We start from the raw sequence: 16,880 nt of genomic DNA, 5'->3' as shown, positions 1-16,880 counted from the left end.
TGGTTTTGTTTTAAACAGGGAAATAATGAGTACAAATTGGTAGTTACAAAATAATAATGGGCATGTAAAGTAAAACATAGGGAACATAGTCAATAACATGGTAATAATTATGTATAGTGCCGGGTGGGTACTAGACTAGTCAGGGGGATCACTTCTTAAATTGTATAAATGTCTAATCGTAGGCTGTATACCTGAAATAAATATATAATAATATTGAATGTCAACTGTAACTAAATAATTAAAAAGAGGGAGAAAGTTGAAGGGGACTAAAAGGTCCAAATTTCCAGGTATAAAACAAATAAGTCATGGAGATGTATGTAGAGCATGGGGAATATAGTCAATAATATTATGATAGCATAACACGGTGTCAGATGGTTACTGGACTTACTATAGTAATCACTTCTTTAGGCATATGAATGTTGAATAACTATTGTGTATACCTGAAAGTAATATAATATTGTATGCCACAATATTTTTAATAAAAATATTTTAAAATAGAATAAATACACAGGGAAATAATGTTATTATGTAGCACATTAAGAAGAGAAAGTAGGTCATGATCTAGGCACTTCTACTGTGATCTGCAGTTAGTCCTTCATTTCTCTGAGTTTTAGCCATTGAGAAGGCTCTTCTTCCTAAGTCTCACTGTACATGTATCTGGGGACTCAAGTTTCCCAGGTTCTTGCTGGGTCCCACCTTCTCCCAAGAATCCCAAGTGCTTCTTAGTTTGATTAAAACCTGTCCTTACTAAATAAAATGATTTTAAAAATAATTGGTGATGCTTTTCTCATATAATTTTTATATCATATTGTTTTTAAACAATATGATATTTGTATTAATTTCTATAAAGAGTTGTGTGTGAAGCTATTGTAAAGAACATGACCTTATATGATAACTTAATCTCCAAGGGGTAAGTCAGAAGCCACTTGAAACATTTGGGAGTTCAGAGATTGTGGCAGGTGGAATAACAAACCCTCAAAGAGGTCCATGTCCTAATTCCTGGGATCTGTGAATATGTTGTCGTATGAGGCAAAAGAGACTTTGTCGAAGTGATTTAGTTAGAGATTTAGAGATCAGGAGATTTTCCTGGATCATCTGGATGGGCCTAATGTAATCACGAAGGTTCCCTCTTATAAGAGGGAAACAGGCAATCCGAGAAGAAAGAAGCTAAGCTTCTGGCTTGGAAAATGCTTGGAGGAAGGCGCCACAAGCCAAGGAATTAAGTGGCTTCTAGAAGCTGGAAAACGTAAGGAAGTAAATCCCACCCCCTCAATTTTCCAGAAGGAACACAGACCTGCCAATACCTTCATTTTAGATTTCTGACCTCTAGAACTGTGAAATAATAAATTTATAATGTTTTAGGCACTAAAATTGTGGAGATCTGTTACAGCAGCTATAGGAAATTAATGCAGAAACATTTAAAATAATGTAAGCCTGATTATTGTCTAACATACATGCATACCATTGCCAACATACTATTTCGGTCTCTTATCAGTAACTCATACGTACCTGGGTCTTTCCCTCTGGAAAATTTTCATCTTCCTACCACTTTCCTATTCCCTTCTGCTTCCCACTACAAATACTTTCTCTAGTGTTTCATATCTCAGTTAAATAGTGGTCTCCTCAAAGAGAACATCTGGAATTAACACCCCCCATCCCACACCTGCAAGTCCAAATTGGGGTCCCTGACGTTATTCTCTTTCATAGCACCCTGTACCTTCATAACATTTTAAATTAGATGTTTTATTGAATGATTATTTTTTGTGTTTATCTCCCCACTATTGCAAGTTTGAGGAGTATAAGAATTATGTTTGTTTTTGCTCACTGTTATGAACCTAACACATTGTAGGTATCCAAGAAATATTCCTTGCCTGAATGAAAACATTCCAATTTCTGCATGTCTTGTAATATGGGTTAAGTCGTGCCCCATAGTGAAGTCTATGTGGAAGCATGAAACAATAAACTAACAAATCATCTTCTCTTTCAGAAGACACAAGGCAGGCTTCGCATTAACTTTGATTTCCTTTGAAGTCTTAGTCAATGGAACCGTTAATTAAGCAGGTGGCAATTGATGGATGTTTTCATGATGCATATGCTACCTAAGAAATGTTATAATATTTCTCAAAACTTTTTTTTGGGATAACATTCAGAATGTTTTTTCTTGCTTTTATTTTCATTTTTTTTTATTGTTTTGCAATATGTATTGTAAGTTCCTTCAATATCTTTAAATATCCATTTGAGAACTGATTTTAAGAGCTTTAGGAGGTTATGGGTACATTATTTTTATCTTCTGCAATTTTAATTCCTCTGGAGTTCAAGAATCAAAGGTAAAAATGTGCCTGAAAATTTTATTTATATGTGTTTCAAAAATTTCATGTCATGTGATTTCAATGTGTTTTTTCTTGTTTTTTAGAAATATATATATTTTTTTTCCTGATAGCAGATACATATATAAAGATGGTTTTTAAATATTGGATAATTTTCTCCATAAATATTTGAATGTTTTTATGATGTTTGCCCACATATATAGCACCTTTGTTAACTAGTTGATTCTGATTTTAAATGTAAGTGTTTCAATGGAAAGGAAATGAATTTTACTGAGGCACTCTGAGATTCTTATATGTCACTATGTCCACTAGGCTGTTCCTCTTAACAATTCACAAGATAGATTTTATTAATCCCATTATAAAAAGAATGGAAATTAAGACTCTTGGAGCTCAAATAACTTATTTAAAGCCAGAGATAAGGTCAATAGCATTGATTGCCCTACTTGTCCCAAAGTTCACGCCGTTTCCTCTAGTAGACCACACAGCATTTAATGGATGCTTGCAGACCAGCACAATATCGTGATGGTTCTCAAAGCAAACTGGTTCAAATGTCCCTTCCCTCAAAAGGCCTATGCCGTACGGCCCCATACCTCAAGATGGAAAATGGCTAAATAGATACGGATACTGGAATTTGGAACACAAACCCTGTTGTGTTCAGCACAGCCACTTTGACTTCTCAGTGTTACTGATATCCATAGAGCACAGGGTTTTGTGGCCGCATTTGCTGTGGGAAAACCATGCTGTAGCTCACATAACTCCATGCCAAAAAAGAAAAAGGTTTTCTTACTGACGGGAGGAATTTGATGGGAAGAATATGTAATAACTGCAGCTCTAGGTTTCTGGATAAAACATATTTTAATTTTTTTTGATTGTTCACCTTTCATGTTAGAAACCTCCCATTAGGGAGCTCCTTCCATCACAGTGTAATGTAGATGCTGCCATCATGTGTTTACTGACAGTAGGTGAAAGAAGCAAGCATATCACACATATCCACTCCCAGTCACCACGAAAATGCCATGATCAGTTATTCTTGCTTAACCACTTCTTCAGGCAGTAAAACCAGATATGCTTTTTGGCATACCTGGCAAGTTCAGAATAAATGCTTTATTGATAGGTATTCGAACAATCAGTGACTCTCAGATAAAACAATGTCTAGACCAACAGCAGACTACATAATTAGCTGCTCAGAAACTGAGTCAGATTCCACTTAATGCTCTTTTATTTGTATATATCCTAGTCAGAAAGGGAAAATGAAACCCTCTGTTTTTACTAATTGCCCTGTGTTTAATCAGCCTTTGTTTTTAATACTACACAAGCAACCGATGGCCCTTAAAACTAGAATTTCTGCCACTGTTGTCATTATTCACTTAAAGAAAACTGGAAGATGAAATATTCTTAAGGATAGTGGATGCTAAGAAAACAACTGGCAACACAGGCACACAGGGGCAATCAACAAAAAACACCGGTGCCGTGAACAAGACAGTCAACAACTTCTCCAAAGTGACATCTTTTAAAACAGTTTCATTCGTTCATGATGCCATACCCTCTAGGTGATAAATAAAAAGGTTGACCCAGAAATTGCTTTTCAATATTAGGTCTTCAGGATACGTAATAACCAACTTGTCAAATTTATTTTTTTTTTCACTGAATTTGTTCGAATTGTCTTTAGACACAACCATGAAAACTCAAAATGTCTACTTGACTCTGTTTTGTTAGCTGGAAAATATCCAAAAAGCCTTTTTATTTTCTTAACAAAATGGCATGGTATTATTGAGAATTTGGAGCAAAAGGTTTTTACTGTTCGGCCTATAAAAAGAAACAGCACAACCCAGCAGAGTAGCTGACAAGTGACACAAATACAGTACATGCTAATGTGCAGAGAGAAACAACCTTGAGAATTTAAACCGGCTGCACCAGAAAAAATATCTTTATCCAGATATGTGGTCCCTCATGAATTATACTATTATTTCAGTTGATTTTACCTGACATCACACTATGATTTTCTTCAGTGACAAGAAAATTGTAGCCGGCCCTTGACAGTCGGTCACAAATTGACTGAACAAAACAAAATCAAACAGTGAAGTAATCCCCAAGTAAATTTAATGAAACCTAAATCCCAAAGGGCAGCACACTTCTGTAGGCAATAGTCTTATTTAATAAATTTTTCCCTGCTTTCACTTTTAGAGCTATATTTACACAGACAAATTTAATTCATTGGGTTTACATTTCCTCTTCCCCTTAGCTTGTCCACCAGGCACATATGGGAAGGACTGTAAACAGGTATGTCAGTGTTCAGCCGAGAATGAAGACTGTCACCCAGTCACAGGGAGATGTACCTGTCTGCCTGGCTACCATGGAAACCGCTGTCATCTCAGTAAGTGTGTTCTCTGCCTTAGTTGTAATTTATTGAGGAGACAACCATAAGGTGGGCCATCACTCCAAATGTGACAAGGCAAGTGTTAATTCAGCCTTTTAATTCATAGCAAATCTTATGGGAATTTTTATCGGAATGGTTGAAAACATAGTTTGTTGTGTAAGTTGTTCTCCTATCTTGCCTTTTCTATGCAAAATATGCCCCTCCCCCCGCCAAAAAGACAAGAACTATATAAAAAGAAAGAAATAAAGAAGAAAATATGAACTGATTATTATAAATCAATATGTAGCAAATTGGCAACATATTAAACTGATTCATAAAGTAAGTTCCAGGATCTCCTTAGGAACCATCAAATTAAACAAATTGTTATTCTGGAATGAAAACAATGACTTTCTTAAAGGATGAAATGCCAGTTGGCTCATTGTTGTGTAATAAAAAGAGAATAGTTCCTACACCAAATACCTTATTTTGATCTGTTAGGACATTTTAACATCGAAAATGGTTATAGGAGAACACATGATCAAAAGTCCCAAGGAGCATGTTAAAATGTTCAGTCAGCTACTTAATTTTTAAGCTTGTAATTATTTGTAATGTACTTTTTATAGGTTTAAGAATAAAATGATTTGGCCTCAGTTTCATTTTTTCCCCCAACTTGGCCAATTCTACTCTCTTTTCTCCTTAGTTGCTCCCATAGCAGATTCTTTCTGCTTTCCTTTCCAATTCTGCAAGTATATGGATGATTTTTTGAATTTCCCCCCCAAATGCCAACTATAAAACCTAGACTTATGGCCAATCTATTGATTTTAATTTTCTACAAGCCACAGAATGTGTATTTTGAATATCACTTTCCTTTTTTGTCCTAATTTTAAACATTACCAGCTAAAAACACAATTAAGTGTGTAAGAAATGGTTTCAATTAGTATTGTGTTTGGAGCCCATAACTATTAGAGTTATTCAAACTTAAAATGAAGACGTAAAATATAAAATTAGTAAAATGTTAATTATTTTTTGGTTATGGCAAATTTCAATTACCCTGGTACTGGAGAAAGAAGTGATTCCCTCACATTCGATTCTGTCACGTTTCTCAGGAAGAATTCCTTCCAGATAGCAAGGATATTTTATATTCATAAAATAATATCAAGTTACAATAGCTGGTAGTACTTCTGTTTCAGAAGGCAAGCTACCTTGGGTTGAAGGAGGATAGCTTTGCCTTGTAAAAGCAAGGCTGAGGCTGGGAGCCGCTCCTTGACTAGTGAGATTGGCTTAGTTCCAGGCAACACGTGGTTGGAAGTTGCTGCAGAGGTTCCTTGGCAACATCCACTGTAATTACAGGACTATGAAAAAGGGTTCAAGAAAATATCCATAAAAGGTGTAGCTGGCTCAAAGCAAAAGTTTCAGCAGCCAAAAACAACTGGGCTTTCATGTTCTCAAGTTCAGAGTGTAGAATCAAAATTTTCTCTCAGCAGAGGTCAGAGGAAGCAGACAAACGTGCAGTAGGACTCTCACTGGTTGTTCGTAATTTATAATGGGTCAGTCTCCACATGTGGATGGCATGTGGGCAAAACAAACTGTCTGGTAGATGTAAACTCATCAGGCAATGTATTTTTGACCATAAGAAATTGTAAAGTGGCTATGGACCAGGGAAATCTTTTATTTCTCTAACCTGTAATACTCGTTGTCTATAATGACTCTGAGAGAATTTAAGGCTTTGAGGTCCTCTAAAACCATGGGCAATTCTGTTGGCAGTATTCACAAAATGCTATCACACTTGCTATAGAATGCTTTGAGAAACATAGACAACAGAAGAGCTTACCTGTGTCAGGAGGAAGATTCAAGACCTTGATACCTAATGCTCCTGCTCATAGCAATACAAATTCAGACAGACCAAATCTTAATATCTCTTTTCAATATCAGATAAAACTGCATAATAATGGCTAGTCTATGTGTGAGTAATTTGGTCAAATACTAGGGAAACAGATCCTGTAAAAAGCAGACTTATGCATTTTATCTGCTTCAGAGCTAAGTGCTTCAGGATACAGTCACAACCTTGCTTGTTCTGATTTTCTAGTGAAAGCCATTTACATCTTCATAGTATACAGTAGCCTTTAATACTTAAACAAATCAGAACTGTGAATTCATATTCAAGCTTCTTCCTATTCAAGCTCCTTCAAGAAGAGGGGATGGTGCAAGGATGGGATAAAATAGTCACCCTCTAATGGAAAATAACTAAACAGCCCTTGCCAGAGAGACAAAATTTCCCAGGAGGAGTAGTTAGTTGTAAAGGATAAAGCAAAGGCCAAGTAATGATCAAGATGGAACTTTAGGAAATGAGGGCAAGGAGACCGAATTTCACTCGAACAAGCCAAATGAAATCATTATTTCTCGGTCATGTGTTTCCTTATTAAATTTAGTGAACATTTGAGCAAGGGATGTGTGCATGATTCCAGAAGTCAGACTTTTACATTGCTACAGAACTATGTAAGAAAATAGTTATCCATAAAATTACTTATTCTTGGGGGGAAAATTTATGGGAACTTCTGTAAACAAATACCATACTCGATATAAATTTAATGATTTGCAGGACTCAGAGATTAGCACATATACTGTCTTTCAACAGATAGTGTACTTATTAGCAGGTTAATTTCTTCAAGTTCAGTGTCCCTACTTCAAAAGGCTAAGTTGAAAGCTAAAAATTGGGTGTGGTTTTTTTTTTAAATACAAAAAAAAAAAAAAAAAAAAGAACAGGGACAGATGATTCTATCAAATACCAAAACCACCATTAAGATAGTGTGCAAAATGGGTATACATCAGAGGGAAATTATGTTTCCTAAGTAACTTCAACTCACATAAAAGTGATCTCAGAATATAAACCTTTACATATATCAGTTATTTAAAATTATCAAATAATTACACATAAGCTCTTTTTTCTTTTCAACTGAGATGCTGATTCTTTGATATCCATAATTATATTCACAGTTTAACATTTTCCTCATTAATAATTTCATAAGTTTCACTTTATCAGATGTTGATCTTTTCTTTATTTGCACAGAAATCCATGTCATTTTCCACTTCACAGTAATGTGACTCCAGAGTTTTCTATACTAATCAACTCTTATAAATTTAACCTCCTTTGTGGAAGCAACAGGCCAGCAGTACATACTAGACTTCATTGTTTCAAACTCCATGCCTTCAGCTTGCTTTATGTATAGTTACTCTAATATTAAGCAGCTAACTAAACATTTTTTAAAGCATCATACATAGTAATGATAAAAACTATAAAAATTTATGTTCTAAAAGACGGACCCAGATGGACATGAAATAATTTTTTATCTTGGTGAATAGGACAAAAGGAGGAGATGGAGACTTCCTTTTAACCATTAACTTTGTTTGTAGATGCACTCTTGAACTTTTGTGAGAGAGAAAAAGAACTTCTTGGGAAAATTAAAGAATATTGTGCACCATAAAAAGCGGGGTGGTCAATTAGCTATAAAAACCGGCATCCCTTAGAAGGTGGAAATGACAGAAGAGAATGTGCAGTGAATCCATCATTTTTCATAGAGTTGAATAAAGAAATACAACAACTATCACAGAGAAATAACCTTTGGTATGAATAATTTTTAAGTGTTTTGCTTTCCATCTCCATCATGGAGAATTTTGTTTTAAAATCAGAAGAGAAGAGAGGAAAGAAACAACAACTCTTTGAGTTTGAGACTCAAGGTGAGAACCACGGGTTTTAGTACAGGATATGTATGGGGATTATAAACAATCTGAATCTCAATAGAACATTTTTTTGTGTTGTTTCTACTTCTAAAACCTGCTACATGTGAAATACTTTTTAAAAATATTCTTTACCTTCTGATTCTTACCGCTAATAATAATAATAATAATACAACATAAAAGGGAAGGAAGAAAGATTCATCTTATCTAGCTTAGTCATTGTCAGAGCTATTCTTCCAGAAGTGAAAAGATTTTCCAAGCAAAAGGAACTAAAGCAAATACCAAATATTTTGATGCAGGTCAAGCAGGTAAGGCAAAGGTTATGCTACATGCCTATCAGTGATCCTGCCACTGTTAATGAAAATAATAGCTACCATTGACTTGGGAGATATCTGGGTTTGGCAATGTGCTAGATACTCTACTTGTTCACTCTAGTTCCTATAACAGGCCTGTGATTTTGTATGAAGGACCAGAAGCTCAAAGAAAGGGCTTACTCAAAGCCATAACACTGTAAGTGAAAGATATAGGGTTCAAATCACAGTCTATGCAAATTTGGCTACAACATTATGTTTTAAATATACAACAAAAATAAAGAGGATTATCTTTAATCAGTGAAAGAATTTTATGCAGTCAATATTTCAAGTCACTTCACTCTCTTGGCCTCAACTTCCTCATCTTAAAATAAGAGTTGAACCAGATAGACCTGAAGTCCCTTGAAACTCAAACTTCTATGAATTTAGGACTTTGAAGTTTTCCATAGAGACTATACCAATTCACATTGCCATCAGCAATGTACGAGGGTTCCCTTTTCTCCGCATCCTCTCCAACACTCGTTATTACTTCTCTTGTTGATGATAGCCATTCTAACAGAGGTGAGGTGGAATCTCATTGTGGTTTTGATTTGCATTTCCCTAATAGCTACTGAAGTTGAGCATCTTTTCATATATCTGTTGACTATCTGTATGTCTTCTTGGGAAAAGTGCCTGTTCATGTCCTCTGCCCTGTGTTTTAATTGGATTGTTCTCCTGGCTAAACACCTCCAATCTTGTAATCACTGCACAGATAATGTGGTTTTCAGCTCACTCTTTGTACTGTTCAGTCTCCCTTGATCTTGAAGTCTGGCCATTTATCTATCTCTATAACAGGGATCATCAAGGTAAGCCACACAGTCATGAATATGAAACTAGAAAATTGAGAAACTAACAGAAAATAAACACTTTCTCACTGTTTGGGGCCATCTTGAATTCTTACTTGTATTAAACCCAGATCATTCCCGACAATACAAACTATAACACTTAAATATTAACCAAAATAATAAATGTATCTAGGCTGGAATGAAAAAGCCCTGTTTGGTGATTATCTCCTATTCTGAGTATTCTCTAAAAGTGGCTAGATTTCCAAGAAAGCTCAAAGTTAAGTGTCTTATATCTTATTTATGAGAAGCATCAAGAAATTTATGTCCCATCTATTTTTCTAAGGCATCTAGCTATGTCATCTCGTATCCTCAGATAATTCCATACCTTGAATCAATAGGTTGAAAGGATTGAAAAATACCAAAGAATAGTAATTAGAATGTTAACCACATGTCTATGAGCATGACTTTAAACACTGATTGCTTCAAATTACAGTACCTCATATGGTTTTGTTCTCCTACAGAATGCCCAAAAGGTACATATGGTCCATATTGCCAAAGGACTTGCAAGTGCCTGAATGGCGGCAACTGTGACACCATGATTGGCACTTGTGACTGCCCTCCCGGCTTTATTGGGGCTGACTGCAGTCAAAGTAAGTCATCCTACCTATTATAAAATGGATATGATAAAACAGAATTTAAAAAAACACCACACTTAAGAAGTAAATATTGTTGCAATTATTTTACATAATAATTTGCTGCAGTAACAGCAGACACCAATTGGCCTAAATTCTAGGTTGAGGAATACTTACTTCAGGAGTTTGACTGAGAGTTGAAGTCAGTGAACACAGCCAAAGAGAGCACTTTGGTCATAACTACTCTTGCCCCAGCAAGGCTGGACTCAAGTCAAGATTCAAAAATCTGTTTGGCAAGAACAGAGCAGAGTGGGGATTCCTATGTACACAATGCCAAACTCATTGTGTAAATTTCCACAATTTCATTTATCCTCTTCAATATCCTGCTCAATATTAAGCAGTTCGCTCACTTACTGAAAAGTAATTAGCTCCCTAAAATCCAAAGACCTTAACTACTTATCATAAAAACAACTATTGACATAAACTTTAAGTGACTGGTTGGAAATTAAAGATCCCTTAAAAATGACTTAAACATTTTGGGGATATCTTTAGCATATAAAATGTGTTTTTATCAGATCTACCATTTTCTAAATATTTGGATAGTTTGCAAGATGGAGATGACCTTTAGATGGGATAGAGGAAGAAATTGGTAGGAGAACACACAGTGGAGAGGTAGCCCTGTCAATATTATATTCTTTGACCTATGGTAAGGACGTTCTTTTTGTGACCCTTCATTGAGCTGTACATTTATGTTTTTTGCACTATTCTGTAATTTGTACTTCACAATTAAAAGAGTAAAAGAACCATCAATAGATCTTAATTAATGATAGAAGTACTGTGATTGTAAACTTGAGATTTCTTCATTTGGAAGAATGATAATGGAGTTTGTGATAGGGCAGGTGCTAAGTTCTTTGGATAAATACCCCAAAATTCCAGAGGTGGAATTGCTGGGTCATAAAGTAGTTCTATTTTTAATTTTATGTGTGCACCCTTATGTTCATTGCGGCATTATTTACAATAGCCGAGGTATGAAATCAACCTAAGTGCCTATCAATAGACAATTAGATAAAGAAGATGTGGAGATATCTATATCTAGATATAGATATAGATATTTATATAATATTACTCAGCCATGAAAAAGAGTGGAATCTTAACATTCGCGACAACATGGATAAACCTAGAGGGTATTATGCTAAGTGAAATAAGTCAGACAGAGATAAACAAAATACCATATGATTTCACTTATAGGTAGAATCTAAAAAACAAAATAAATGACCAAGCAAAACAGAAACAGACTCAAAGATACAGAGAACAAACTGATGATTGACAGATGGGAGGGGTGTTGGGAGACTGGGTGAAAAATGTGAAGGGAGTAAGAAGTACAAATTGGTAATTACAAAATAGTCATGGGGACGTAAAGTACAGCATAGGGAATATAGTCAATAATATTGTAATAACTATGTATGGTGCCAGGTGGGTACTGGGCTTATCAGGGGATCAGTTTGTAAGTTATATAAATGTCTAACCACTATGCTGGATGCCTGAAACTAATATAAAATGATATTGAATGTTAACTGTAATTAAAAACTAAAAATTAAAAAACAAAAACTTATGTGCTAAAGATATCCAAAATGCTTATCTTCCCCAGGCAGGTAGTTGCTCAGTCTTCTTTTATGCGGGTAATTTTAATTACCCTGCCTCAGTACCCTGCTGTGCTGAGGATAAGAGATGAATAAGACATAGTCCTGGCTCCTAGTAGTGGAAAATTGAAACCTGGTGGATCCTGCCTCTGAGGCCTCAACAGCCAAGTTATCTTTGAATTTAAGCCAACCCATAAACATCTCCTCAAGGTTCTCACTGGCTCCTTTGTGTTTGTTCTTCAAAGAGAATCTTTGACAGAAGTTTCCTAATTTTCTCAGGCCAAAGCATCTTCAAAACCTATGGTTTCCCTGAATATTGGGAATACTTTTGTCTTCAAAAAGCTGTGATTCTGTATCTGAATACATTTCCTGCTTTGTTTTGGTGGCTAGGTCGGTCAGAGCCAAACTTGCTGTCTACCTCTTACAAGTTCAAGGAATTATGATATTCATTTATGCATATATTGTTACTATATTTTCACTTCGTTTGATTCTCAGTATTTATTTCATCTTTCTCTGTTACCTGTATTTTGGTAAGCATCTCAATGAATTTGTGGAATGAGGTTGCAGGAAAACAATCAAACAAATTGGTAAATGTGTTAATTTATTAATAAATTGATTTTAAATTTATATTAGTTCATATAATTAATTTAATAAACATAATTTATGAAAGGTAATTTAACACATTTATTGGTTTATAATAAATAATAAATTTACAAATAAATTAGTAAATACATAAATAAATATTTGGAGATGTGAACATAATGGATCTCATATTGCTGTGTGAAAGTGTAAGCTAAAATTCTGGAGTGGACTTTAAGAGAAAACATACTCAAGATTATTACACACACACACACACACACACACACACACACACACACTTGCTAAGACAGCCATGGGGACTGAGTTTGTAAGAGTCATTTGTATCATATATGTAATTGACACTAGATAGTTCATTGGAATTCCTGATGTCAGCTAAAATTACACTAAGTAAGCAGCAATTTGAACAGTTCCTCTTGTTTTGTTTTGTTTTTTTTCAAAGTAACTTTTAAGTTGAAATCCAAATTGAAGACAAGTCAGGGAAACCAATTGATTAAAAGAAAGTGTCATGTATTTAAAAGTTTATAAAAATCTTGACTGGCAAGAGGTTTTAATAAGAAAAATCTGCTTTTGTTTTGCTCCTTCCTACAGCTTGTCCTGCTGATCACTATGGGCAGGACTGTGCCCAGCGCTGTTCCTGTGGCTCAAGACACTGTGATCCAGTGACTGGAAGGTGCCAGTGTTCACCTGGCAGAATGGGAGCCAGGTGTCAGCAAGGTAACAATGACTGAAGAGCCGCTTATTCATCCAGGCACTAACTATGCTAAATTATGGAGGCCGATTTTATGCCAGGCAATATAATTAAGTGGGCATTGTTTACAATACTTTTTTCTTAAATGTGGCTTTAATAACATGAAAGTACATGCTCCTGTAGAACTATATAGGATATAGTCTACCAGAGGATAAACAAAAATTGAAAACAAAAACAAAGAATAATTTCTTCATCCTCTTGACTAGGGATAGATTTGCAAATAACTTTGGCTAACTTTTGTAAAACTACCAGAAATTGTGTATTAGAGATATCTAATTATAAGAACAGAAGAGTTTCATGTCCTTTGAAACTTTCAGAAGCCCGCTGAAAGCTGAAAGAAAAATAAAAGACGGGGGAAAACAACAACAACAACAAAAAACAACATGATCTCTCTTTAAAACTGCAAAACTTTCTTGTCCTAAATTATAATATTTATTATTATCATCATAATAATCATAATAACAGAAGAAGAATCAAGTTCAGGGCATTGTGGACATGTGAAAGGGATGCTGGACCCTTTTAACACTTGAGAGCAGCCAGCAGTGTGCAGCCACTACTCCATGGCTCACACAGAGGAGCAAAACTAATGACCCACTGCTGAAACACAAGAGTTAGTGCATGGACAGGCCACAGAATAGAGTGGCAGGAAAAGTAGGAAAAAACCAAGAAGTGAAAAGACAAGTCATCTTTTCAACTCTGTAGTAGGATACAGAGGACTCTGTGGGCGGTAAGCAGCCTTGCAGCTAAAGGGAGACTAAGCCTACACACACACACACACACACACACACACACACACACACACACACACACACACACACACACCCCCTCTCCCAACTTTGTGTCATGTGGAGGCCAGGAGGCTTCCTACCAGCTGAAATCATTTTTCTAGCCCCAAATCCACTCTAACTTCCCACAAATACCCAAGAAATAGAAAACTAAGTTGGAGGAAGGAAAGAAGGAAGGAAGGAAGGAAGGAAGGAAGGAAGGAAGGAAGGAAGGAAGGAAGGAAGGAAGGAAGGAAGGAAGGGAAGGAAAGAGGAAGGAAGGAAGGAAGGGAAACTAAACTGATACATTTTAAAAAGCTCTCTTCATTTTGGAAACAAAATGTGAAACTATTCAACATAGAGCAGAAAAGTTTTGTTATGGAGCACATGAAAATATGAAAAAGTGTCCTCTATAAAATGTGAGTGCAATGCAGAGATATAGGGTTCATGAAATCAATGAAAACACAACAAAAGAAAATGAAAAAATAAGCTGGCAGAGCTCAGAAAGAAGTAGAAAAGAAAATTAAACCTCACGTCATATGAATGAGTGCCACCTAGAATGCAAGTCATAGGAGGATGGGTTCCACTGATGGGACAGCCAGGGACATAAAGAATATGCCTGAGGAGAATGAAAATAATGAAATGGAAAAGAAAAATAATCAAATATAATATTCAAGATGTTTTATCTGAAATGAAAGAAGATCTGCTTCTTTCTGATGCTGCAGATTGAATGAATAAATTCTATCCCTGAAAATACTTGTTAGGATTGAGAATATAAGAAAAAATATGAGATCTCATATAAGGAGGGAATCACTCTGGCCTCATACCTCTTAGCAATATTCATTGCTAGAATATGGTTAATCAATGCCTATGAAGTTCTTGGGGAAAAAATATAACTAGAGTATTGTATACACAGTTAAACTGTTATTTAAGTATTATGTGATGGTAAACAACTATTTTTAATAATAAAATGTTTCTGGAAGTATAGTAGCTATAAAATATTTTGAAAAAAACTAATAAAAGATAAATTTGAGCCACCAAGTAATACATGGAAAATCCCTGGTAAAAAGACTATTGGTGAGAAATACATTTTACTTAGGGATAAGTTTAAAACAAATGTGGGGATTATTATCACATGATATAAGATAAATATATAAATATTATAAATTATAACATGTGATTTTAGCCTAACTTTAACAAGCAGGAGCTGGAAGGGAATAGAAGATGGAGGAGAATAGTGTACTAATGTTATTTCTTCATTAGTAGTTATGGGATGCCAGGAAGAGAGCTGTGTCAAAACATATTGTTTAATTATGACAACTCAATAAGTATATTTAAATGTATAATGGTAAATTCTGGAAATTAGAATGCTATAGTTGAGAATTTAAGAATAAAAATACAGCCAATTAAAATCAAGTGAAGGAGAGGAATGAGTAAAATTAGGAGAAAGCATAATCATATAATTCCACCACCACTCATACTGAAGGGTCAAATGTACCAAATAAAGAAATTCATGATATTATATAATATTTCATGCACTGCCTAAGGAAGATTCCCTAGATTACATAAAATTATAAGACTTGCACTTAGAGAAAGATGGCATATTCCCTATTCCTTTCTTCAAACACAGTAAAAATTTTAGAAACTATATAAAAAGCAAATATAAAGATCTCTAAAATATGGACAGATGGCAGACACTCTAGGAAGAGCGGGGATCTCGGAAACAACATGTGGATGAGTTCCCTGGGTCTTCTTTTTTTGTCTTACTTATCCTGAACTGGGTGCAGAGAAGTCGGAAACACAGAAAGGCTAATCAGTGTAGATAAAATAAGGTTCAAAATAAGCCTGCGTCCTTTAGTCAAAAGACAAGGAATGAAGTAAACTAGCAAGACAAAAAACTTAGACAATAACCAGTCTACTCCAGGCACACTACAAATTAAAACTGCATCCTCAACCCCAGCCCAATCAGTAAAGACCAACTGAAGAGTCTACACTTCACACTCCACCAGGATGTAATGAGGCACCCCTTCCCCTGCACCAGGATCGTGTGAGAGAAGACCTAATGGGGCTGGGACTTTCATACCTGCCAGATAGGAACAGACCCCACCCTCGTGTCAGTGAAAACTATGTGGATTGTGTGAACTTCCACCCCCACCAGATGGTAAGGAGACACCACCTCTTTCTGCTAGCGTGGCATTGGATGAGCTATAGTAAAGACTCAGGACTTTTATATCTACCAAACAGCGATGAGACCATCCCATATTTGTACAGTGTCAGTAGAGGCCAAGTGGGGAGCTGTAAGGAGGCACCTCTACCCTTCTGTCAGTCAGGTGTCGGCAGAGACTTGGTGGGGAGCCTGAGCTCTCACCTTGGCCCAGCAGGAATGAGTCATGTTTATCCCCCTCCCATTTGGAAACTCACTGGGGAACATGGACTTCAACCTCTATCTGGTGAACTTCTTTTGTCACCAGTGCAGTGTCGTAGGAGATTTACTAAGTCAGGAGATTTAAATGAGATCCAGAGTCTCATAGTATATTTAAAATGTCCAAGTTTCATTTGAAAATTATTCATCATATGTTCAACAACCAGGAAAATTTCAACTTGAAAAAGAAACTTGAATAAGAAAAATAATTAACAGACAACAACACTCAGATAACATTGGTGATAAAATCATCTCATAAGAATTTTAAAGAAGCCGTAATAAAAATGCTTCAATGATCAACTATGGAAATGCTTCAAAATAAATAAAAGAAGAAATAGAAATGCTCAGCAAACACAAACAAACAAACAGAAAAACCTCAAAGGATGGTGGGCTTAATAGCAGAATGAATAGGACAGAGGGACACATTAGTCACTTCAAAGATAAAACAGTAGAAGTTACCCAGTCTAAACAACAGAAAGGGAAAAGAAAACAAACAACTAAAAATAAAATAAATAAAAAAA

At 35.5% G+C, this 16,880-nt stretch overlaps 1 protein-coding gene across 1 annotated transcript in view; it reads left to right on the top strand.

Moving 5' to 3' along the window:
• Positions 1-16,880, top strand: part of LOC117036907 (EGF-like and EMI domain-containing protein 1) — a 567,893-nt gene that overhangs the window by 532,192 nt on the left and 18,821 nt on the right. The window contains exons 17-19 of the mRNA XM_033132361.1: positions 4,570-4,701; positions 10,075-10,203; positions 13,014-13,139. Coding sequence (XP_032988252.1) covers positions 4,570-4,701; positions 10,075-10,203; positions 13,014-13,139 — 387 coding nt within the window. The remainder of the gene's footprint in view (positions 1-4,569; positions 4,702-10,074; positions 10,204-13,013; positions 13,140-16,880) is intronic.

This window comes from Rhinolophus ferrumequinum, chromosome 2 (genome assembly GCF_004115265.2).
Source record: "Rhinolophus ferrumequinum isolate MPI-CBG mRhiFer1 chromosome 2, mRhiFer1_v1.p, whole genome shotgun sequence".
NCBI lineage: Eukaryota > Metazoa > Chordata > Mammalia > Chiroptera > Rhinolophidae > Rhinolophus > Rhinolophus ferrumequinum.
The sequence above is the reverse complement of the archived record's forward strand: the minus strand, read 5'-3'. Positions and strand labels throughout refer to the sequence as shown.